We start from the raw sequence: 19,639 nt of genomic DNA, 5'->3' as shown, positions 1-19,639 counted from the left end.
AGATTAATTAAACAAGTGTTACATAGGAGACATACAGTGCATTATGAAAGCATATAATTTCTAATGTTTTCAGCTAAAGAAATCAAAGCTAGTATTGAAACATGGAACATAAAGGGCCAGCTTTTATTCTGATGCTTTTTAAAGTGATTTCTCGAGCAGCACTAAAAGATCTTAAGACAACTCTTTGTTTTAGTGTTATGAAAGTGAAAGTGAAAGTTGCTCACTCGTGTCTGACTCTTTGAGACCCCATGGACTATACAGCCCATGGAATTCTCTAGGCCAGGATACTGGAGTGGGTAGCCTTTCCCTTCTCCAGGGGATATTCCCAACACAGGGATTGAACTCAGGTCTCCCACACTGCAGGTGGATTCTTTACCAGCTGAGCTGCAAGGGAATGGATATTATCAAATTGATCTGAAATTAAATTTTACATAAAAAGTTAGACATAATCAGAATGAAATATAAATTGGATATGTCTTTATCACCATCATTTTGAGGGTTTAGGAAAAATTAGTTGTTTACACTTTTTTTCTTGCAGGTTATATTCAGTTTTAAAAAAAACTTATAAAATAAGGTTCTTACTACCTGTGTTTGAGATATCTGTGGCCCTGAAACCATGTAATCCTGTGTTTATCATTTAACCCACTAAAATACTCTTTTATAGAATTTCTGAAGTTAAAGATGCTTTCTAGGCTAATCAAAAACCCATAGATTTCTTTTTCCTCAGCAGTTAAATTTTGAAAGCCACCAAAAGGAACTTCTGCTACTGTACTGAGGTTCCTTTCTTTCTCTTTGAGATTCAGTTCAGGTCAGTTCAGTCTCTCAGTCGTGTCCGACTCTTTGCGACCCCATGAACCTCAGCACGCCAGGCCTCCCTGTCCATCACCAACTCCCAGAGTTTACCCAAACCCATGTCCATCGAGTCGGTGATGCCATCCAACCATCTCCTCCTCTGTCATCCCCTTCTCCTCTTGCCCTCAATCTTTCCCAGCATCAGGGTCTTTTCCAATGAGTCGGCTCTTCGCATGAGGTGGCCAAAGTATTGGAGTTTCAGCTTCAACATCAGTCCTTCCAGTGATCACCCAGGACTGATCTCCTTTAGGATGGGCTGGTTGGATCTTCTTGCAGTCCAAGGGACTCCCAAGAGTCTTCTCCAAAATCACAGTTCAAAAGTGTCAATTCTTCAATGCTCAGCCTTCTTTATAGTCCAACTCTCACATCCATACATGTAGACAAATAAACAGATCTGGCTGAAGTACAGTGGCTGCTAGGGACATCCCACTTGACTTTCTTGAACATAATACTTGCGGTAGAAAATAAATTCTTACAATATTGTAAGTTCTATATTTTTATCATTCGTCTAGAAATAGATTTTGAATGCCAAATCCACACTACTCACCAAACTGGAAACACTTTCTCTTTCAAGTTGTCTAGCTGTCTTTGTTTCTTGAGGTGAATTCCTTGTCTCATAAGTGCAAGAGCACCGGACTCATTTATCTATCTATAGCTTCCTTCAGCCACAAGGCTCATATTTTATTAGGATCTAAGCAGCATTCTCTTTAGAGTTTTTCTAATATAAAGACTTATAGCTCACCACAACAAAAACAACGTCTCTTTTGGGTTACAAGCTTGGAGTATAGAAGGGCAGTAGTGCTAACATGTCATCAGCAGGATATGGCTAAGGCTTGCTTTTCCCCTAGTAAAGCGGACTTTTGTGACCCCCTCTCTCACTCTCTCACCAGTTAATTTTGTTAATAAAAGGTAAGTGCTGAAAACCTGCTAGCTGGGTGAAAACACTACCTGTGGACACAAAATGATGTGGTCCTAATTAAATTTGTATGTGGCTACAGTCATACCATTTATTTCACTGTAACTTTGACCAAGTAAGTTAATCAACCTCTATGCTGGTTAAACTCAGTCATTACTCAAGGTTTCACAAATTGTAGAAATTTTATCCATGTTCTTCACCATTTAAATTGACATTTTTAGCATGAGGTAATATCTAAAGAGAAGATTCCAGGTGGCTCAGTGGTTAAGAATTGACCTGCCAAGCAGGAGATGTGGGTTCAGTTCCTGGGTCGGGAAGATCCTCTGGAGTAGGTTCAATTCCTGGGTTGGGAAGATCCTCTGGAGTAGGAAATGACAACCCATTCCAGTATTCTTGCCTGGGAAATCCCATTAACATAGAAGCTTGGTGGGCTACAGTCCATGGGATCGCAAGAGTCAGACACAACTTAGCGACTAAAGTGAAAGTGAAAGTGAAGTCGCTCAGTCGTGTCCAACTCTTTGCAACCCCGAGCACTGTAACCCACCAGGCTCCTCCATCCATGGGATTCTCCAGCCAAGAATACTGGAGTGGGTTGCCATTTCCTTCTCCAGGGGATCTTCCCAACCCAGGGATCGAACCCAGGTCTCCCGCATTGTGAGCAGACTTTAACCTCTGTGGCTTTAACCTCTGAGCCACTAGGGAAACCCTTAGCGACTAAACAACAGCTCAAATATTTAAAGAACAAAATATCCAGCTATACATCACTGGTATAGGTGATAGTAGGTATATGAATTCAAGACTGATGTTACATTATAATATGATATATTATATATAATATAACTGCTACTTAACAATGCCTTAGTTAGTCCTTAAGTAGTATGATAGATAATAAACATCAGTATTAACTCTCTCATTACCCTAATTGTACACTCTTGTTCCATTTACTTCAAGACTTTCAATGTAATGTTTTAAACAATGATTTTTTTATTTCCTTAAGATTTTTACTCACAATTAAGTGAACCTAGAATTCTCTAATAACAGTGTTAATTAAAAAAAACTTTTCTTACTTTGAAGTTGAATACTTTAATCATTCAAGCTGATTAAAATAAAAGCTTATGAAATGTTCACTGACTTTGATTATTCACTTCAGTTTTATGAATCAACTATCATGACTAGCTCTTTTAAAAACACCAATCATTTCGTCATAAATTGCTCTGAATTTTTATTCTGAGAAGTAATCACCCTATGAATAAAACTCTAGAATTATGAGATCTACAGATGATACCTGTATTTCGCTGGTTGAAAAATGATGTTGGTTCATGGTCTTGTGTTCAGCATATTACTTCAGAATTTTGTAGCTATAATCATAGTTCCACACTGTATTCTTCTGGTACTATTGTCACAAGCCTTCATTTCTCTTGGGTAAAAATATGGGTCACTCTTTGTCATGTCCCAGTCACCCTCTAAGAGCATGTGTACATAGAGGAAAGCATAGCTAGTTCTTTTAGGCAACCAGAGACCCTTTTATGCCCTGCTAGGGAAGTATTAAAAACTTATTACATGGTAGTCAATTATAAAGGAAACATTTGAAAACAACTAACTTATAAACTAAAGGGTATTCATCAAGACCTCATAAGCCTTTTCAGTTTAAGTGTTCTCTCCTAAAGAATCATATTTTGCTCTATATCAAATGCTATTCTCCTGTCTGGAAAATTCTACCTGCAGGAAACACACAAAACAAATTAAAACAAAAACTGTGGGGAGAAGGAATAAGGGTGAACACTTAAAATGCTTATGGGAAACTCCAAGGATTAACTCTGACCATAAAGTATCCAGAATACTGCAAAATTCACAGACAGCAAGAAGCAGCCCAATAAAGAGGAAACTACAGATGTGAAGTCATTATCAAAGATTAAGACGGGAAAAAAAGTACAATCATTTAGGATATCACAAAGATCAAAAGTATTAATAAATACAGCCATATATTCTACACTGCATATTACTCAGCTTTCTCAGACTGGCAGCTTGTGGAGGACAGGGACCAAACTTTTCATTTAGCAGGATTATATTATACTGTATATTAGAGATGGCAAAGAACTGTTCAATTTAATTATATATCTGAAAAAAAAAGGAATAGTATAAAATCACAAGAAAACCACCTCATTACTTTATGAATGAATTCTCTGTTGACACATTCACATTTCCCTGTGTTGCCTTATATAAACTCCAAACTTGCTGCAATGATGACAAATTTACATAGGAGTCTGGACAGAAGAGGAACAGGTCAAGTCAGGGTGGCTATTGTCTCTGAGGTATGCACATGTCTCTGTGATTGATTGTCTCAAATCCTTCTTCAAACCAAAGATAAATAAATTATAAAAATTGATTTAGGACAACCAAACCCATTCTTCTCATTAACATTAAATGGCTACATTACACATATAATAAAATGTTCATATAATTATTATGTAGGCTTCCCTGGTGACTCAGTAGTAAAGAACCCACCTGCCAATGCAGGAGATGTGGGTTTGATACATGGGTCAGGAATATCCTCTGGAGAAGGAAATGGCTACCCACTCCAGTACTCATGCCTAGAGAGTCCCATGGACAGAGGAGCCTGGCAAGCTACAGTCCACGGGGTTGCAAAAGAGGTGGACAAGACTTAGTGAATAAACAATAACAACAAGGCAATTATTGTATTAATATATAATCTGGATATATATTATAAACATATAATATTTATTATATGCATTACCCAAAAAAATTGGCTTCCCTGGTGGTTCAGCAGTAAAGAATCTGCCTGCAATGCAGGAGCCGCAGGGAGACATGGGTTCGATCCCTGGGTCAGGGAGATCCCCTGGAGATGGGCATGGCATCCCACTCCAACAGTTTTGCCTGGAGAATCCCATAGATAGAGGAGCCTGGCAGGCTACAGTCCATGGGGTTGCAAAGAGTCAGAAGTGACTAAAGCGATTTAGCACGCATGCTTGCATTACACAAAATAAATCATTATATAATTATATATAATAATTATACATATAGTACACAGTTTGTAAAATACAGTCATATATATATAGTATATATATGTATATATATGGTATATATGTGTATATATATACATACATGAAGCTGTGACTGTGTATTATAAAAATAGCCAGGTTGTGCCGTGCCTTCTTCTATGCACCTTCATGTATTATTTCTCTTTATCTACATAATAACTCTAAGAGATAAAGACTGTTGTCCAAGAGGAGATAAGAAGGTGGAAACAGTTGAAGTTAAGTTCCTTTCCCCTAGGTTAATGAGTGGCAGAACCAGGATTCAAAGCCAGGCAGCCTGACCTCAGAGCCTGTGCTGTTAACCTCCACTCTACGCGTCTTCATCTCATACCATAGGGAGAAGCGACTATAAAAAAGGGTGATAACACAAAGAAGCAAAATTACTTACAAGGAAGGGTAAAAAGAAAGAAAGAAAAGCTTAACAGACACCAGGGCAGGGGATAGGGAGTATTGGCAAGGAGAAGAAAGAAGTGAGGAGGGGAAGAAAAGTGATAAAAGACTTCACTTTTATGTACAAATACAAATAAACAAAAGCAGTGCATGAACTGTGTCCTAGCTGTATAGCTTTTCCTAATGAAATTGTAGAGAGATGAGAAATCCTTCAGTAACTTCTCATTGCCTTTCATCTCATCTCACCATAAAACTTGGGTAACTGCCACATCAAAAAAACTCATAAAAGAGAATATCAATTTACGTATGAATCATCCTCTCACTTCTCCTGAAAATTTCCTGACTTCTTCATTGTATTTAAGATATCGGGTCTCCCTTGAATGAACCCATCACAGAATTTTCTATCTCAGTTCAAAATACAAAAGACCACTGGCCTGTATTAAACATCTTTTCCAAATGAGACTTGTGGGCTGTGCTGAGAATCAGGAGCACCATCTCTCAAACAGAAGTTTATACTGAGACTCTGCTCAAATGTCTATCATAACGCAAATGACAAAGAAAGAAGGGAAACAACAGTAGCAGTATAATCTGTCAAAAAAAGTAGCCAGCTACAGTGATCAGTTTTGTGCTAAATGGATTTCCCTGGAAGAGAGACAGCAGACTGTTTGTGGTGGGGTGGGAGGGCTGTAAATGAGCTCTGCATAATCACAGAATTTCTTCTTGTCTGTACATCTATAATTTGAAAGCACAAAGACATATTTATAAGAGAAGTTAAGAGGCTCAAGTTCTGGACTCTGCTCTCACTCTTGGGCAATCTACCTTATATTTCTGGGCTTGAGTTCCCCTATCTTTAAAATAAAGTGTCCTTTTCAATTTTATAATCTATGATACGTTTGTTTACAACCTTTGGCAAGAACCATTCTGCACATACAAGCCAGCATGTGTGCATGTGTGAGTGTGTTTGTAGTCGTAATAATAACATGCTAGAACTTTGTGTCTATGTGTGTATGCATACAAACACATGTACACACACACACACATACGCACACACACAGTTCTAGCATGATATTATGACTTTCTATCTCCACATAGAACTATACCTATTTTATTCATGATCAATTCTTATCTTACCTAAAAATGTCTTTGGATAGCACAAATAACATCTTTCAGTGCTAGGAAACCTCATTCCAATGTTTAATAATGCCAACTGAAAAGAATTTTCTCACATGTATAAACAATTGTTTTAGAATTGGGATTTCAGCCACATATTAAGATGAATAAAAATGTTGAGTTCTCCTACGACTTAGAGAGGTAATTGAATGTCAGCTTATATTTGATAAAACCACACTCTTTGCAGAGAAGAAATTGGAAACTAAGAGACATTTAGGTGATGAAAATAAAAGGTATTCCAAGCCAGGATTTATCAGTGAAGTTGTTATATAAAATGGAAAAAAAACCCAGTAATCAATCCAGCCAGTATACATATTTAAAACTTGAGAAAAAAACAAAATACAAGTATTAGGATGATCTCACCTTCACGTAAAGTCATATAGGTCCTCTTCAGTGAAGTATCCGAAGGCTCATATGCCTTAGAGTCCTAAATTGTGCTAGTGGCATTTAGCCATGAATCTTTTTTTTAAGAAGAATGATATGGAATCAATAGAACTTGGCAACAAAATGAAACTAAAGCTATAGATCCTGAGAGAACAAAGGTATGTTCTGGCTCTTTCCACCCACAACATTCTGCAGTTTCTTTTCTTTCACTTATCTATCAAAATTTAGTCTTCCTAGATACATCCAGGAAAACAAGCTAGAAAGAGTCATTCCTGGTTCTCTTTCATTCAGCATCCTAACAGCCACCAAGTCAGGCTGATTTTTACTTTTTAATTTTTTTAATCTAATTTATCTTCTCTCCATTCTTACTACCTTGATACAGGGTCTTACCACTTCCCTTAGCTATGAAAACAGCATTTTAGTCAATCTTTTACCTCTTAAATCTATTCTTTACATAACCAACAGAGCGATCTTTGAAAAATATAAAACTATCTACTTCCCTCCCCTGCTGAAAAGACGTCAGTAGCTTCCAAGGCCTTTTCTCCTAGTCCACCGTGAGCATAGCATATGGGATTATTCCCCTGTGATCTGATCTCCTTCAGCCAACCTGTCTGGTCTCATCTCTCATTCCTCCATGACTCATGTTTGTCCTGTTTTAGACACACATACCTGGCCTTAGCTGATATGCCTGTGATTTCAATGTGCATCCTTTGCTCAAAAACACCATGACTCCCTTCTTTAATCTTGTCCATATCAACATGAATAAGTCTTTCATATCTTTCTATACTTAGCTCTGGCAACATTTCCTCTCAGAAGCCTTTCCTCATTCACTTTCTCTTCAATAACCTCTTTCTTTTCAATCCTATGGTGCTATCTCTATGTTATACTTAAGACATTATATTGTTCTTTTTTCCCTATGCTGGTCTCTCTCGTTAGCTAGCTGTGAGATCACTGAGAGCAGAGAATATGTATTATTTGAATTGCACAGTGTCTAATTCCATAAATATTGACTAATTAATATAAATATGATACTGGATTCCTATGCCTAGCATTTCATTAATGTCAAGTGTATTTAAATGGATATAGGTACTTAAGACTGAAGCTATTTTTTATCTGAAGGAGAAACAGAAGTGATATTTAGAGAGAAGTTATATAATTCCTGTCTCTAGATCTGGAATGCAATATTACAATTGACTGTAATTGTGTTAATAGAAGAGCCTCACCTTGACTATATATAGAAGGGTTTATAGTCCCCTAAAATTGTATATAACATGTTTGTGTAAGTATGACTGCTTCAATGAGAAACAACAAGGTTCTCCAAACCCGTTGCTTTACAGTTTGATGCTCTTAAATTCTCTACTTAAAGTGTAAAAAATAGACAAGAAATATACTATGATTGATCCTCAGGTTAGCCAAACCCTGGAAAAGCAAGGCATCAAAAAATTGATGTTTAAAGGAAACAAACAAACAAAAAAAGGGAGAGATTTTAAAGTCTCTTGAATACATAGCTTAAGTTTTGACCATTTTGAATTAAGTTAATTACTTTTACTTCTATCTCTTCTTAAAATTATTAAAATTCTAACAGCATAATATAAAGGAGTGTGCTAAACTATGGGCTTTCTTGGGGTTTTTTGTTTGCATTTGATCTGCTGATTCTATACATGGAGAAATATTCTACAAGTGGAGTCTGAAACTAAAACAATGAAAAATGAAAGAAATAAAACCTTCAGAGCTAAATGATAGCATCTCCTTAAGAACTATTCATACTTTACAAAACCTTCCTTTTTGTCTTGGATTTTAGGACTGTTTTTATGAAAAGTGTTGATCGAAATCTATAAACATATAAATGAAAGTAATATCCAGAGAAAATGTAGTCTATACTCTTAACTTGTCTCCTGAGGAAAGAAAAGATGAAATGAATGTAAGGGCTGCTAAAAAGTTTTTCTACAAGAAGCTTTTTTATGAAATGGTGCTAAGTGAGAACTGATGAAAGATCATAAAAACTAGAAACCCCCATAATAACATCTACAAGCTTACTGTTGAAATACAATAACACAGTTTATAGTGCCAACCTCTCATTTCCCATAATATTTTAGAGAAAAAAGCGTGAGGTAGCATTGTCATCCATGTGAGAGGTGCCACATTATAACACCTTAGTATAAAAGTCCTTCTTTTTATTTGTATGAAATAAATTCCCAATCATATTTATTTATTGCTTGGGAACCCTGAACAGTTACTTACCTCAAACCTTTATGTATAAATATATACATATATTAGGTGGTGTCATCTATACTGATGCATTATTCTTAGCCTCTTTGAGAAACTAGAAACATCAATGAAATGAGAAATTCTATTTATTTTGGCACTGTCGAATAAAGTTCAACAAAAGTGTGCCTCGTCTATTCTGCATAATACTGTAATCGTACACACATTACAGTCGGCATTCAGAAAAACTCATAAAACACTAGGAATTTTGCTAAGAACACCTACTCTTGTGTTGTGGGTCTCTAAGAACACTGGTAGAAAGTGTGACCTTTGTACTTCCTGGTTTCTTGTATTATAATAGCTTTCTGATTCCTTAACTTCAAGCTCTTGGAATGACTCTGTAAGCTTTCAATTCTTTGCATTATTTACTGTCCTGTAGTATGAAATTCCTAGAATGATTTCTGTTTCCCTGACTAACATGGCCATATGTATATCTCCCCCCATTTCAGATACCAAAAAGAGAGAAAAGTAGAAAACAAGATAATGGTAGTAAGGAACTGGAAGAGGATCATCTGAAAATAGAAAATTTTAACAAATTTATAAAAATCAATGCAGATAAAGAAGTGGTACCTAAACAAATAGAGTAGAGTCAACCATAGCTTGGAGTGTCTAGAAGGGATACAAGTGAGAGAGAAAGAGAGATTGATTTGCATAAACAAAATGGCTTAGAATTCTAAAACAAGTACAACCCAGTCTGGGGAGAGAACAGAGGTGAAATGGGGAACAGGCAACAGGCGTAGCCATTGTAAGTCTCCATATTTAGCAGTAGCCACTAACCATCTCTAAAGGAAATCAGTCATCCACTAGTTAGGCCTCTCTGCCACAGGATAATACTTAAGGATTCTTCACTAAAAATGAAAAGTTCACTAAAATAAGTAAATAAATGAAAACAATAATGGCTCAAAACAAAATATTCCACCATCTGGCTTGTTCTGATCATCCAGTAAAACTGTCCATTCACAGCTCCATAACCCTAAAGCAGATTACTAAGGCAGAGTTCATTTAGTTGTTCATCTCTCGAACTTCAATAAAAACATGATCCTGGCTCATCAGTCATCTGGAGAAAATTTGCCTTGAAGAGACAGCCCAATATACATAAGTGAAGCTCCAATACTTTGGCCACCTGATGCAAAGAACTGACTCATTAGAAAAGACCCTGATGCTGGGAAAGATTGAAGGCAGGAGGAGAAGGGGACGACAGAGGATGAGATGGCTGGATGGCATCACTGACTTGATGAACATGAATTTGAACAAGCTCTGGGAGTTGGTGATGGGCAGGGAAGCATGGCATGCTGCAGTCCATGGGGTCACAAAGAGTTGGACATGACTGAGTGACTGAAATGAACTGAATTGAAAGAAAATAAAATTACTTCTATGAAACAAGTAATTTGGAGAAAATAAATTAATAATTCTAATCATATTCTAAGTGAGATTTAAGAAAATATTGCTTCAATATAACAAGAACAAGATGTCATGATAATGTAACAATCATAAAACAGGACAGAGCTAATAAAAGTTAATAACAGGATTGCTAAAATGAGATATTCAATTGAAGGGTCAGAATATAAATTTGAGAAAAGTTCATAGGAAGTAGTAAGTTTTTAAAAGAAAGAAATGAAAAATATAAGAAGCAAAAGAATAGGGAAGATCATCTAAGAGATCATACATCCAACTACTATTTCTAAAATAAAACAATAGAGAAAATAGAATGTGATAAATTATCAAATAAACACTATACAGGAACAATTCCCTGGTCTTAAAGACCAAAGCCTGGAGACTGAAAAACCTATGACAATGGGCAGAGGTTACACCAATAAACAAAGGCGGCTACCTCAGGTCTCCATAGCTGGTGGAATAAAACTGCCTCAGCTACAAGAGGAAGCCCACCCAGGGGCATACTGAAGAGCACTCCAACCATGGCCTCCATTCCACACATCTGGAATCATTTCATCCATTCTTATAAGTTTAATGGCAAACTACATCTGATGACTCCTGAATTTGCATCTCCATTTGCAACTTTCATACCTTAAGGCCTGCCAAGTCTGCTCTACCTACATATCTTGCAGGAAACTCAAATATACCGTGTTCAAATCTGACTTACCATCTCCCCCACAGACTTGCTCTTCCTCCTGTTTGTTTCCTCTGAGTCTTTTCCTTTCTTCTTCCGTTTCTTTTTTTCTTCCAACTAGAAAGAACCTTGGTTTTTGGAAGCCATCCTTCACTCTCCTTTCTTACTCAAGTCTGCATACAAACAGCCACTGACTTGTGCCAATTTTACTTTCTTTCTTTTTTTTAATCCAATCTCACTTCTCTTTTCCATTCTTACTAGCTTTATGTGGATTCATACAAATTTGTAGTAATCAAAGGTAGCATTGGCGAAGCATGAAAAGAATTGACTATGGAACAGAAGGTTAAAACCAGACCATGTACATACAATAACATCTTTTAAAATAACAGTGGGATTTCAAATAATTGAGAAAAGTATGGCCATTCCAACTAGTTATCCATTTAGAACAAAAAAGTTATAATCCTTTTTGACAAAATCATAATCACAAGGACAGATGATTTAAAACTTACATGTAAAAGATCAGAATTATAAAAGTACCAAAAGAAAAAATAAGGGATTATATTATACGACCTTGGATTAAAGACCTCTTTAATAGGGGAGATTAGTAAAACATGGCATGTAAATTACTGAAGAGAAAGCAGAGCAGGTTTCTACCTTTTCGCCATGGTACAAATATGATTATGAAATTCTTTATAAGCAAGCATGCTTTCTTCCCAACTTGATATTTTTACTTCAGTCATTTCCCTCCCCTTAGCTACACCATTGAACTATTTTATATACTTGCTCTTATTCTCTGAACTTCCTCATTCCTTTCATCACCATCTTGAATTTTAGGCTTAAATGTACCAAACTGTATCAGCTATCGTTTCCATGTAAGACTCAACTACCTCTTTATTCATCAAAAATAATAACCCACAACTGAAGTATAGTTACTTTATTTATTGATCACTGTATTTCAGGCTTTGTGCCAAGCACCCTACATATATCATTTTTAATTGTCAAGGTAACTTTCAAGGGAGTTTTGTTACAACCATTTGCCATAATTACCTCCATCTCAATCTCTCTCTTGAGACCCAATGTACTGTAGCCCACCAGGCTCCTCTGTCCATGGAATTCTCCCAGCAAGAATACTGAAGTGGGGTGTCATTTCCTCCTCCAGAAGATCTTCCCAACCCAGGGATTGAACCCGCATCTCTTACATCTCCTGCATTGGCAGGCGGATTCTTTACCACTAGCACCACGTGGGAAGCTGTTCGTAAAAAAACAAAAAAAAACAAAAAACCCACTTTTCTAAAAAACTGACATATACTTACCTCAAATAATTTACAAATAAAGGAAAGGGCAGTGATGAAAATGAAGGAAATATACAGTTTTATAATCTCACCACCAGAAGTAAAACATTACTATTAGGCAAATGTGATTCCAGACATCTTTCTAAGAATATGATGAATACATTGATGAATAGGGGAAAGAGAACTGAGTCAAGCATTTTACTGAAGATTTGAATTATATACTACTATAATTTTTATTTAAAATCGTTCAATTTAATCATAACTAATATTAAAAGAAGGAAAATAACCTGAAGATAGAATTGTTAAGCTTTATGTAACCATAGGATATCATATTGGATTTTAGGATTAAGAAAGATTATGAAAATGTCGAAGGTATTAGGATTAGTTTTCAAATTATTTAATTTTAGACAACTCACTCTCCCTTCTTAGAAAAAAGATCATCATAATGTTTTCACATTCTCTCTTTCTATCCTCTCATTCTTTCCTCCCATCCTCCCCTCTCTTAATTGTTATTCATACTGCGATCAGGTTTATAATATATATCATCTCTCTATAAACTCAGTTTCTATAATTGTTTATAATTCAACCTGTAAATGAATTTATTGCAGAGCAATTACTCTGGGATAGTTCTTGTAAGTTTACAACTGCAAATTATACATGTATATGTACAATAATTTGATTAGTATATTTTTTTGTCCCTGAGACTTAAGTCCCATCAAGGCAGGGACTACTTATCTTTGTTCACCACTAAAAAATCGCACCTCACACAGCTCTTGACATAGTAAAGGTATTTAATAATTATTGGTTAGATAAAAAATCAGTGCATTAAGGGCTCCATGGAACACAAACATAGAAAAACAATAATGGAATTGAAAAGAGAATGAGTTGCTCAAGAAAAAGTTTGTAGAAGATACTGTCTTGGATAGGCATTGGATTTTGAAAGATGACAGTGTCACAGCTCAAAATATGTGATTTTATTTTAGGGGTAGGAGAGAATAGTAGTGAATAAATAACTGGTTATACACATGTGTGCATGATATAATTTTATACATTACATATGTTTTGGGCTTCCCTTGTGGCTCAGCTGGTAAAGAATCCGCCTGCAATGCGGGTGACCTGGGTTCGATCCCAGGGTTGGAATGATCCCCTGGAGAAGAGAAAGGCTTACCCACTCCAGTATTCTGGCCTAGAGAATTCCATGGACTGTATAGTCCATGAGGTCGCAAAGAGTAGGACACGACTGAGTGACTTTCACTTCACTTTCATATATGTTTTACACATAGAAAACTGTCTGGAAATATAATACCTCGGTGTTAACCATAGTTGTCTGAGAATCATTTGACTCCAAATAATTTTTTCTCATATTTATATCTTTCTCTAAAATCTGACTTTTAAACAGTAAGCACATATTACTTTCATAATCAGGTGAAAAATAATATGGCTATTTTCATCTTGGAAAAAAAATACATTGAAAACAAATAATATCTATGGAGGATTCACTTTGTGCCAGAAAATGCTCCAAATCAACAATATTGATTCATTACATATTTGAAACAAAACTGTGAGGTAAGCTTTATTGTTGAGCCTATGTTATAAACAAGGAAAATGAGAACAGAGAGAGGTTAAACACTTTGCTTGCAGTCACATAGCTAGCAAGGAGAGGAGCTATCATTTGAAACCAAGCTGTCCAGAGTTTACGCCACTCTGCATAACCACCTCTCACAGCAGATCAAGGCTCTGACAATCAGAGTTCTCTTCGTACTGTTCTCAACTACAAGAAACCCAGGCAGCATTAAGGGCAGGCACAGGCAGCCCCCACATTGTAATCTTCTCACTTTCCACCTGTCCACTTAAAAAAATTTAATACCATCCAATGAAGACCTTCGCGCTTGTTCATTTGCCTCTCTCTACCAACACTAGGCCACACGCACAGTTGGGTACATGTCATTCAAAACTGGTTAAGATGCAGTCTTCTTAACAAGCTACATATGGTATTAAACCCCTCCTGTATCATTCCCCCATTTTCTTTCCTTAGATTAAATCAATGGATAATTCATCACCTTTCCACAAAGTGCCATTTCCAAACTCTTCAATTGGCATTTCTGCCCTCAACGTAAATGTCATCCCTCATCAAGGTCAGATAATGAAATGTGATGTCGTCTATTTGCCTGAGTTTTCAAGGGTGATTGGTAACTGCTGTCCTATACTCTCTATCCATCATTCTGTACTGCCTTGGCTGCTAAAAGAGTAGGAACTAAAGGTAATTCTTACCCTCCAGGCAAAGCCTATTCCCTAATGTAAGACAGAAAACCAAATACAATAGTGAATCATTCTTAATAAACCTTGGGTACACATCTTTCATTGTGACTTCTGAGCCTTTTTGGTTTCTTTCTTTCTTTTTTTTCTCAGCTCAAAGGGACTCAGAAAAGCAGGTTTTGAGGACAAGTCTCCTTCTCCCAAGAAGCGCTTTTCTCTGCTATTAAGAAATTGGATAAGTCAGAATCAATGCTTGGGTCTGAATCCTCAATGGATCAGTTCAGTTCAGTTGCTCAGTCGTGTCTGACTCTTTGCAACCCCATGAACTACAGCACGCCAGGCCTCCCTGTCCATCACCAACTCCTGGAGTCCACCCAAACCCATGTCCATTGAGTTGGTGATGCCATCCAACCATCTCATCCTCTGTCGTCCCCTTCTCCTCCTGCCCTCAATCTTTCCCAGCCTCAGGGTCTTTTCAAATGAGTCAGCTCTTCGCATCAGGTGGCCAAAGTATTAGAGTTTCAGCTTCAACATCAGTCCTTCCAATGAACACCCAGGACTGATCTCCTTTAGGATGGGCTGGTTGGATCTTCTTGCAGTCCAAGGGACTCTCAAGAGTCTTCTCCAACACCACAGTTCAAAAGCATCAATTTTTCGGCACTCAGCTTTCTTCATAGTCCAACTCTCACATCCATACATGACCACTGGAAAAACCATAGCCTTGACTAGATGGACCTTTGCTGACAAAGTAATGTCTCTGTGTTTTAATATGCTGTCTAGTTTTGTCATAACTTTCCTTCCAAGGAGTAAGCGTCTTTTAATTTCATGGCTGCGATCACCATCTGCAGTGATTTTGGAGCCCAGAAAAATAAAGTCAGCCACTGTTTCCACTGTTCCTCAATGGATAGGCTATTGTAAATACAATGCAAGTGGGTGAGGGGTGGGGAGGAAAAGGAGAGTGCATGAGTTACTCTTTTCTCATATGTGAAATTTAAGTTTTGCATAAACAAGTACACGTCCTGCATTATACCTTATGGTGTTTAAGTATGTGAGTAGTTTATATGATTTTAAACTTGTTATTGATACTTTTCAATATATTATATGTCCCTGAACACAGTATACCCTTGCAGGATAGTTCTCTTTAGCACATGTAGATGTTTTTGAGAAATCTCATAATAGCATAACTGCTTTTACAACCAACTTCGTTCATGGGAATAAAGTAGACAATTGATCTAGAAAACAAAAGTGAAATATTCCATTTGAGGTCTATACTCTTTTAACTCAACTAACCGTATAGTTATCAAGTCTTTGTCTCATTTTGTTTTGTGTGACTCCTTCCTAAAGTATAAAATCACCATGGAAAAATAACCAGGAAGATCTAAGATGAAGCTACACTTTTCCTCATTTATTCTTTCATTAGATGAGTCATCTCATTTGTCAGCATTACTCTGACTTGGTCTACATTATTTAAGTTCCTTCTTTTAACTAATCTCATTTGCTTCCATCTATGCCAGTATGTATTGTTTTCTCCTGAGACACAGCGAAAAGAAAATTGTTGTGCTTTTATCTACTCATGTGTTCTTTCCATAATCTGGCAGGGAGTTCAGTACTTAATACAGCATTTTACTGTCACACGATTATGTCATCATCCATCACCACCTATAATTTTTCCAGAGAAACTACTCAGCTTCTCTGTAATTACTGATGCTTCTGCAATGATCACAGACAATAAAATAATAAGAAAGGAACAGACATTTCAAAAACAAGAGCAATGAAAGGATAGTATTCTTTGCCCTCTTTTGATACAACTGAATTCCATCCTTTGACATCGGATGTAATCATTCATATATGTCCACATTTCACTGACTTATGCTCCTAAAGTCTTTTTACTCTGGAAAAAGTGCTGAGTTGTCCCATATGCTTTGGTGCTAAGCCCAGCTGCTTGTTTCTCCACAAAGGAACAGCATGTGGTATTTAAGGGGACTCTATGTGACTCTATTTTCATTGGAAAAGACCCTGATGGTGGGAAGGACTGAGAGCAAGAGGAGAAGGGGGTGACATAGCAGGAGATGGCTGGATGGTATCACCAATCAATGGACATAAGTTTGAGCAAACTCCAGGTAATAGTGAAGGACAGGAAAGCTTGGCGTGCTGCAGTCCACGAGATCACAAAGAGTTGGACACAACTTAGCTACTAAAAAATAATAACAACTATGTGAAAGACTAGGACAAGGAAAGAACATTGAATGGGCTCAGACAGATACCTATACTTGGCTTTGAAAATATGCACTATTAGTGAAAGTGACAAGGAAAAAAGCTTAGTCTGTTTTCTTGAACATCAGCGAGGAAGACATGTGGAGGTTCTCCATTAATTTATTTATAAATTGGTTATAAGGAAATTAAAAAATAATTGAACTGTATTATTTGTATAAATGAAAAATACACCCCAAATTTAGAAACAAATGGAGTTCAAGAGGAGAAAGTCAATTAGAGCACTACTGTGTCCTGATGGACTTCACACTAGCAATATTTTGAAAATTTCAGGGCCTTACTGCCTAGTTAGGGCTTCCCTGGTGGCTCAGCTGGTAAAGAGTCCGCCTGCAATGCAGGAGGCCCTGGGTCAGTTCTGGGGTCAGGAAGATCCCCTGGAGAAGGGATAGGCTACCCACTCCAGTATTCTTGGGCTTTCCTGGTGGCTCAGCTGCCAAAGAATCTGTCTGCAATGTGGGAGACCTGGGTTCCAACCCTGGGTTGGTAAGATCTCCTGGAGAAGGGAAAGGCTACCCACTCCAGTGTTCTGGTCTGGAGAATCCCATGGACTCTACAGTCCATAGGGTGGCAAAGACTGGACACAACTGAGCAACTTTCACTTTTCACTGCCTAGTTAGCTTAGCAGAATGGCTTTCCCAACCTCCTCCTTCTAAAAATGGGGTAGTTTCTTTCAGTGAATGAAAAGATCATCTTGATCATTTCAAAGTACTTCTTAGGCAGATATCTCCCTTTTCTATTCTTTCTTCTATGTATCACATATCAAATCACTAGTCCATGTTCTAGGCTTTAATCCTGGATGCTCATTACTTTACTATTCCTATTAGAGAAGTTCTGCAAGATTAGTATTTTTCATTCTCTTTTGCTTAAGAATGAAATTCAGTGTCAGAGAGGTTAAATAGCTTGCTGAGTTCTGGTGGGTGTAAGTAACTTGGCTCATATTCAGAATCAGGTCTGACTAGCTCCCAAATTTGTGCTCATTCATTCTATAAATCCAGGATGTACCAATGGGCTTAACTTGAATCATAGAGGCCTCCTTCAGGCAGTAGAAAGCTGTGTCACAGCACCGGTTAAAGGAATTCTCGAGGCAGGAGAGGGAATATTTTAGAATGAAGGTTAAGTGTTCTATGTCACAGAGAAGTCATGACTTCTGTGATACTGATTACATACATAGTTGTCCTAACAGTGCCCCAAAGGGGATTTGGCTACTTACTATAAAGTAAAAGTGTTAGTCACTCAGTTGTTTCTGACTCTTTGTGACCCCATGAACTGTAGCACGCCAGGCTCCTCTGTCCATGGGATTCTCCAGGCAAGAATACTGGAGTGGGTTGCCATGCCTTTCTCCAGGGGATCTTCCTGACCCAGGAATCGAACCTGTGTCTCTTATATTTCCTGCATTGGCAGACAGGTTCTTTACCACTAGTGACACCTGGGAAATCCCATTTGCTATAAGTGGCACCTATTTGTCTGAGTTGATTTGTGCAACCACTTTTATGTTAGAAGGTAAGCTAGGAAGAAGTTTTATACCTAGACTTGCAGGCGGTGGTGTTAAAGGAAGGAGAATAAGAGGCAAGAGAATAGTAGGTGCTGTGGAATGAACTGTGTAGCCTCAAAAAATTTATATGTTGAAGCCTCACACACACAATGTTACAATATTTGGAAATGGGGCCTTTAGGAAGCTATTAAGGTTAACATGCCATAAGGGTCTGGTGGTCTTATGGGACCAGAAGAGACATCAGAGCCTGCTCTCTGCCAGGTGAGGGCAAGAGCAAGGGAGCAGCTCTCTGAAAGCCAAAAAGAGAGATCTCACCAGAAACCTGGCCATGATGACAACATGATCTCAGACTTCCAGCTTTCAGAACTTGGAGAACATAAATTTCTATCCTTAAAGCTACTCATTCTATATTACTGTGTAATAAAGCCTAAGCTAACTATGCAGTGGGGGTTTGGAAAATGGTATTTACTACATTTCTTTTAAAAAAAATCATCCCTGTATACTTATTCACAATTGATGGTTTGGTTTTTTAGATCACATGAAAAGAGGAGTTATAGTCAGATGATGGAATACCAATATTCACTGAAAAAATCTCTAAGCACAAACAGTTCTGCTTCATGCTGTAGAGGACAAATTACAACATGGAGCTGGGCAGAGGGTCTTTGTGAGTGCTAGCGACATCCATATTTAAGTAATGACATTTTACAATATAATTTTTTAAACCATTAACTAAATTGCAAACTTTGTTTGACTTTCTCTGGTTTTCTCCCAATGTTCTTTGCCAGGATCCCACAATGCATTTACTAGTTGTGTCTCCATAATTTTCTCCAATCTGTGACACACAGTTCCTCAGTAATTCCTTGTGTTTCATGACCTTGACATTTTCTTTCTTTCTTTTTTTTTTTTAACTTTTTATTTTGTATTGGTGTATAGTTGATTGGGCTTCCCTCATGGTTCAGATGGTAAAGAATCTGACTGCAGTGCAGGAGACCTGAGTTCGATCCCTGGGTCAGGAAGATTCCCTGGAGAACAGAATGGCTACCCACTCCAGTATTCTTGCCTGGAGAATCCCACGGACAGAGAGCCTGGTGGGCTACCATCCATAGGGTCACAAAGTATTGGACACAACAGGCGACTAACACTGGCCGTACTTATAGCTGATTAACAATGTTGTGATAGCTTCAGGTGAACAATGAAGGGACTCAGCCATAATTAATGCTGTCTCTT

At 37.4% G+C, this 19,639-nt stretch overlaps 1 protein-coding gene across 2 annotated transcripts in view; it reads right to left on the bottom strand.

The window, feature by feature from the left end:
* Positions 1-19,639, bottom strand: part of PDE4D (phosphodiesterase 4D) — a 1,564,543-nt gene that overhangs the window by 1,113,684 nt on the left and 431,220 nt on the right. Inside the window, exon 1 of one of the 2 annotated variants that reach the window (XM_043488573.1) lies at positions 12,149-12,169. The exons of the other annotated variant lie outside the window; for it this stretch is intronic. Within the exon in view, the coding sequence (XP_043344508.1) occupies positions 12,149-12,154 (6 nt within the window). The 5' untranslated portion in view covers positions 12,155-12,169. Of the gene's footprint in view, positions 1-12,148; positions 12,170-19,639 lie in introns of those variants that run through there. 2 annotated transcript variants of the gene reach the window in all.

The sequence above is a fragment of the Cervus canadensis genome, chromosome 16 (assembly GCF_019320065.1).
Source record: "Cervus canadensis isolate Bull #8, Minnesota chromosome 16, ASM1932006v1, whole genome shotgun sequence".
In the NCBI taxonomy this organism is placed as follows: domain Eukaryota; kingdom Metazoa; phylum Chordata; class Mammalia; order Artiodactyla; family Cervidae; genus Cervus; species Cervus canadensis.
This window is presented reverse-complemented; position numbering and strand designations above follow the sequence as displayed.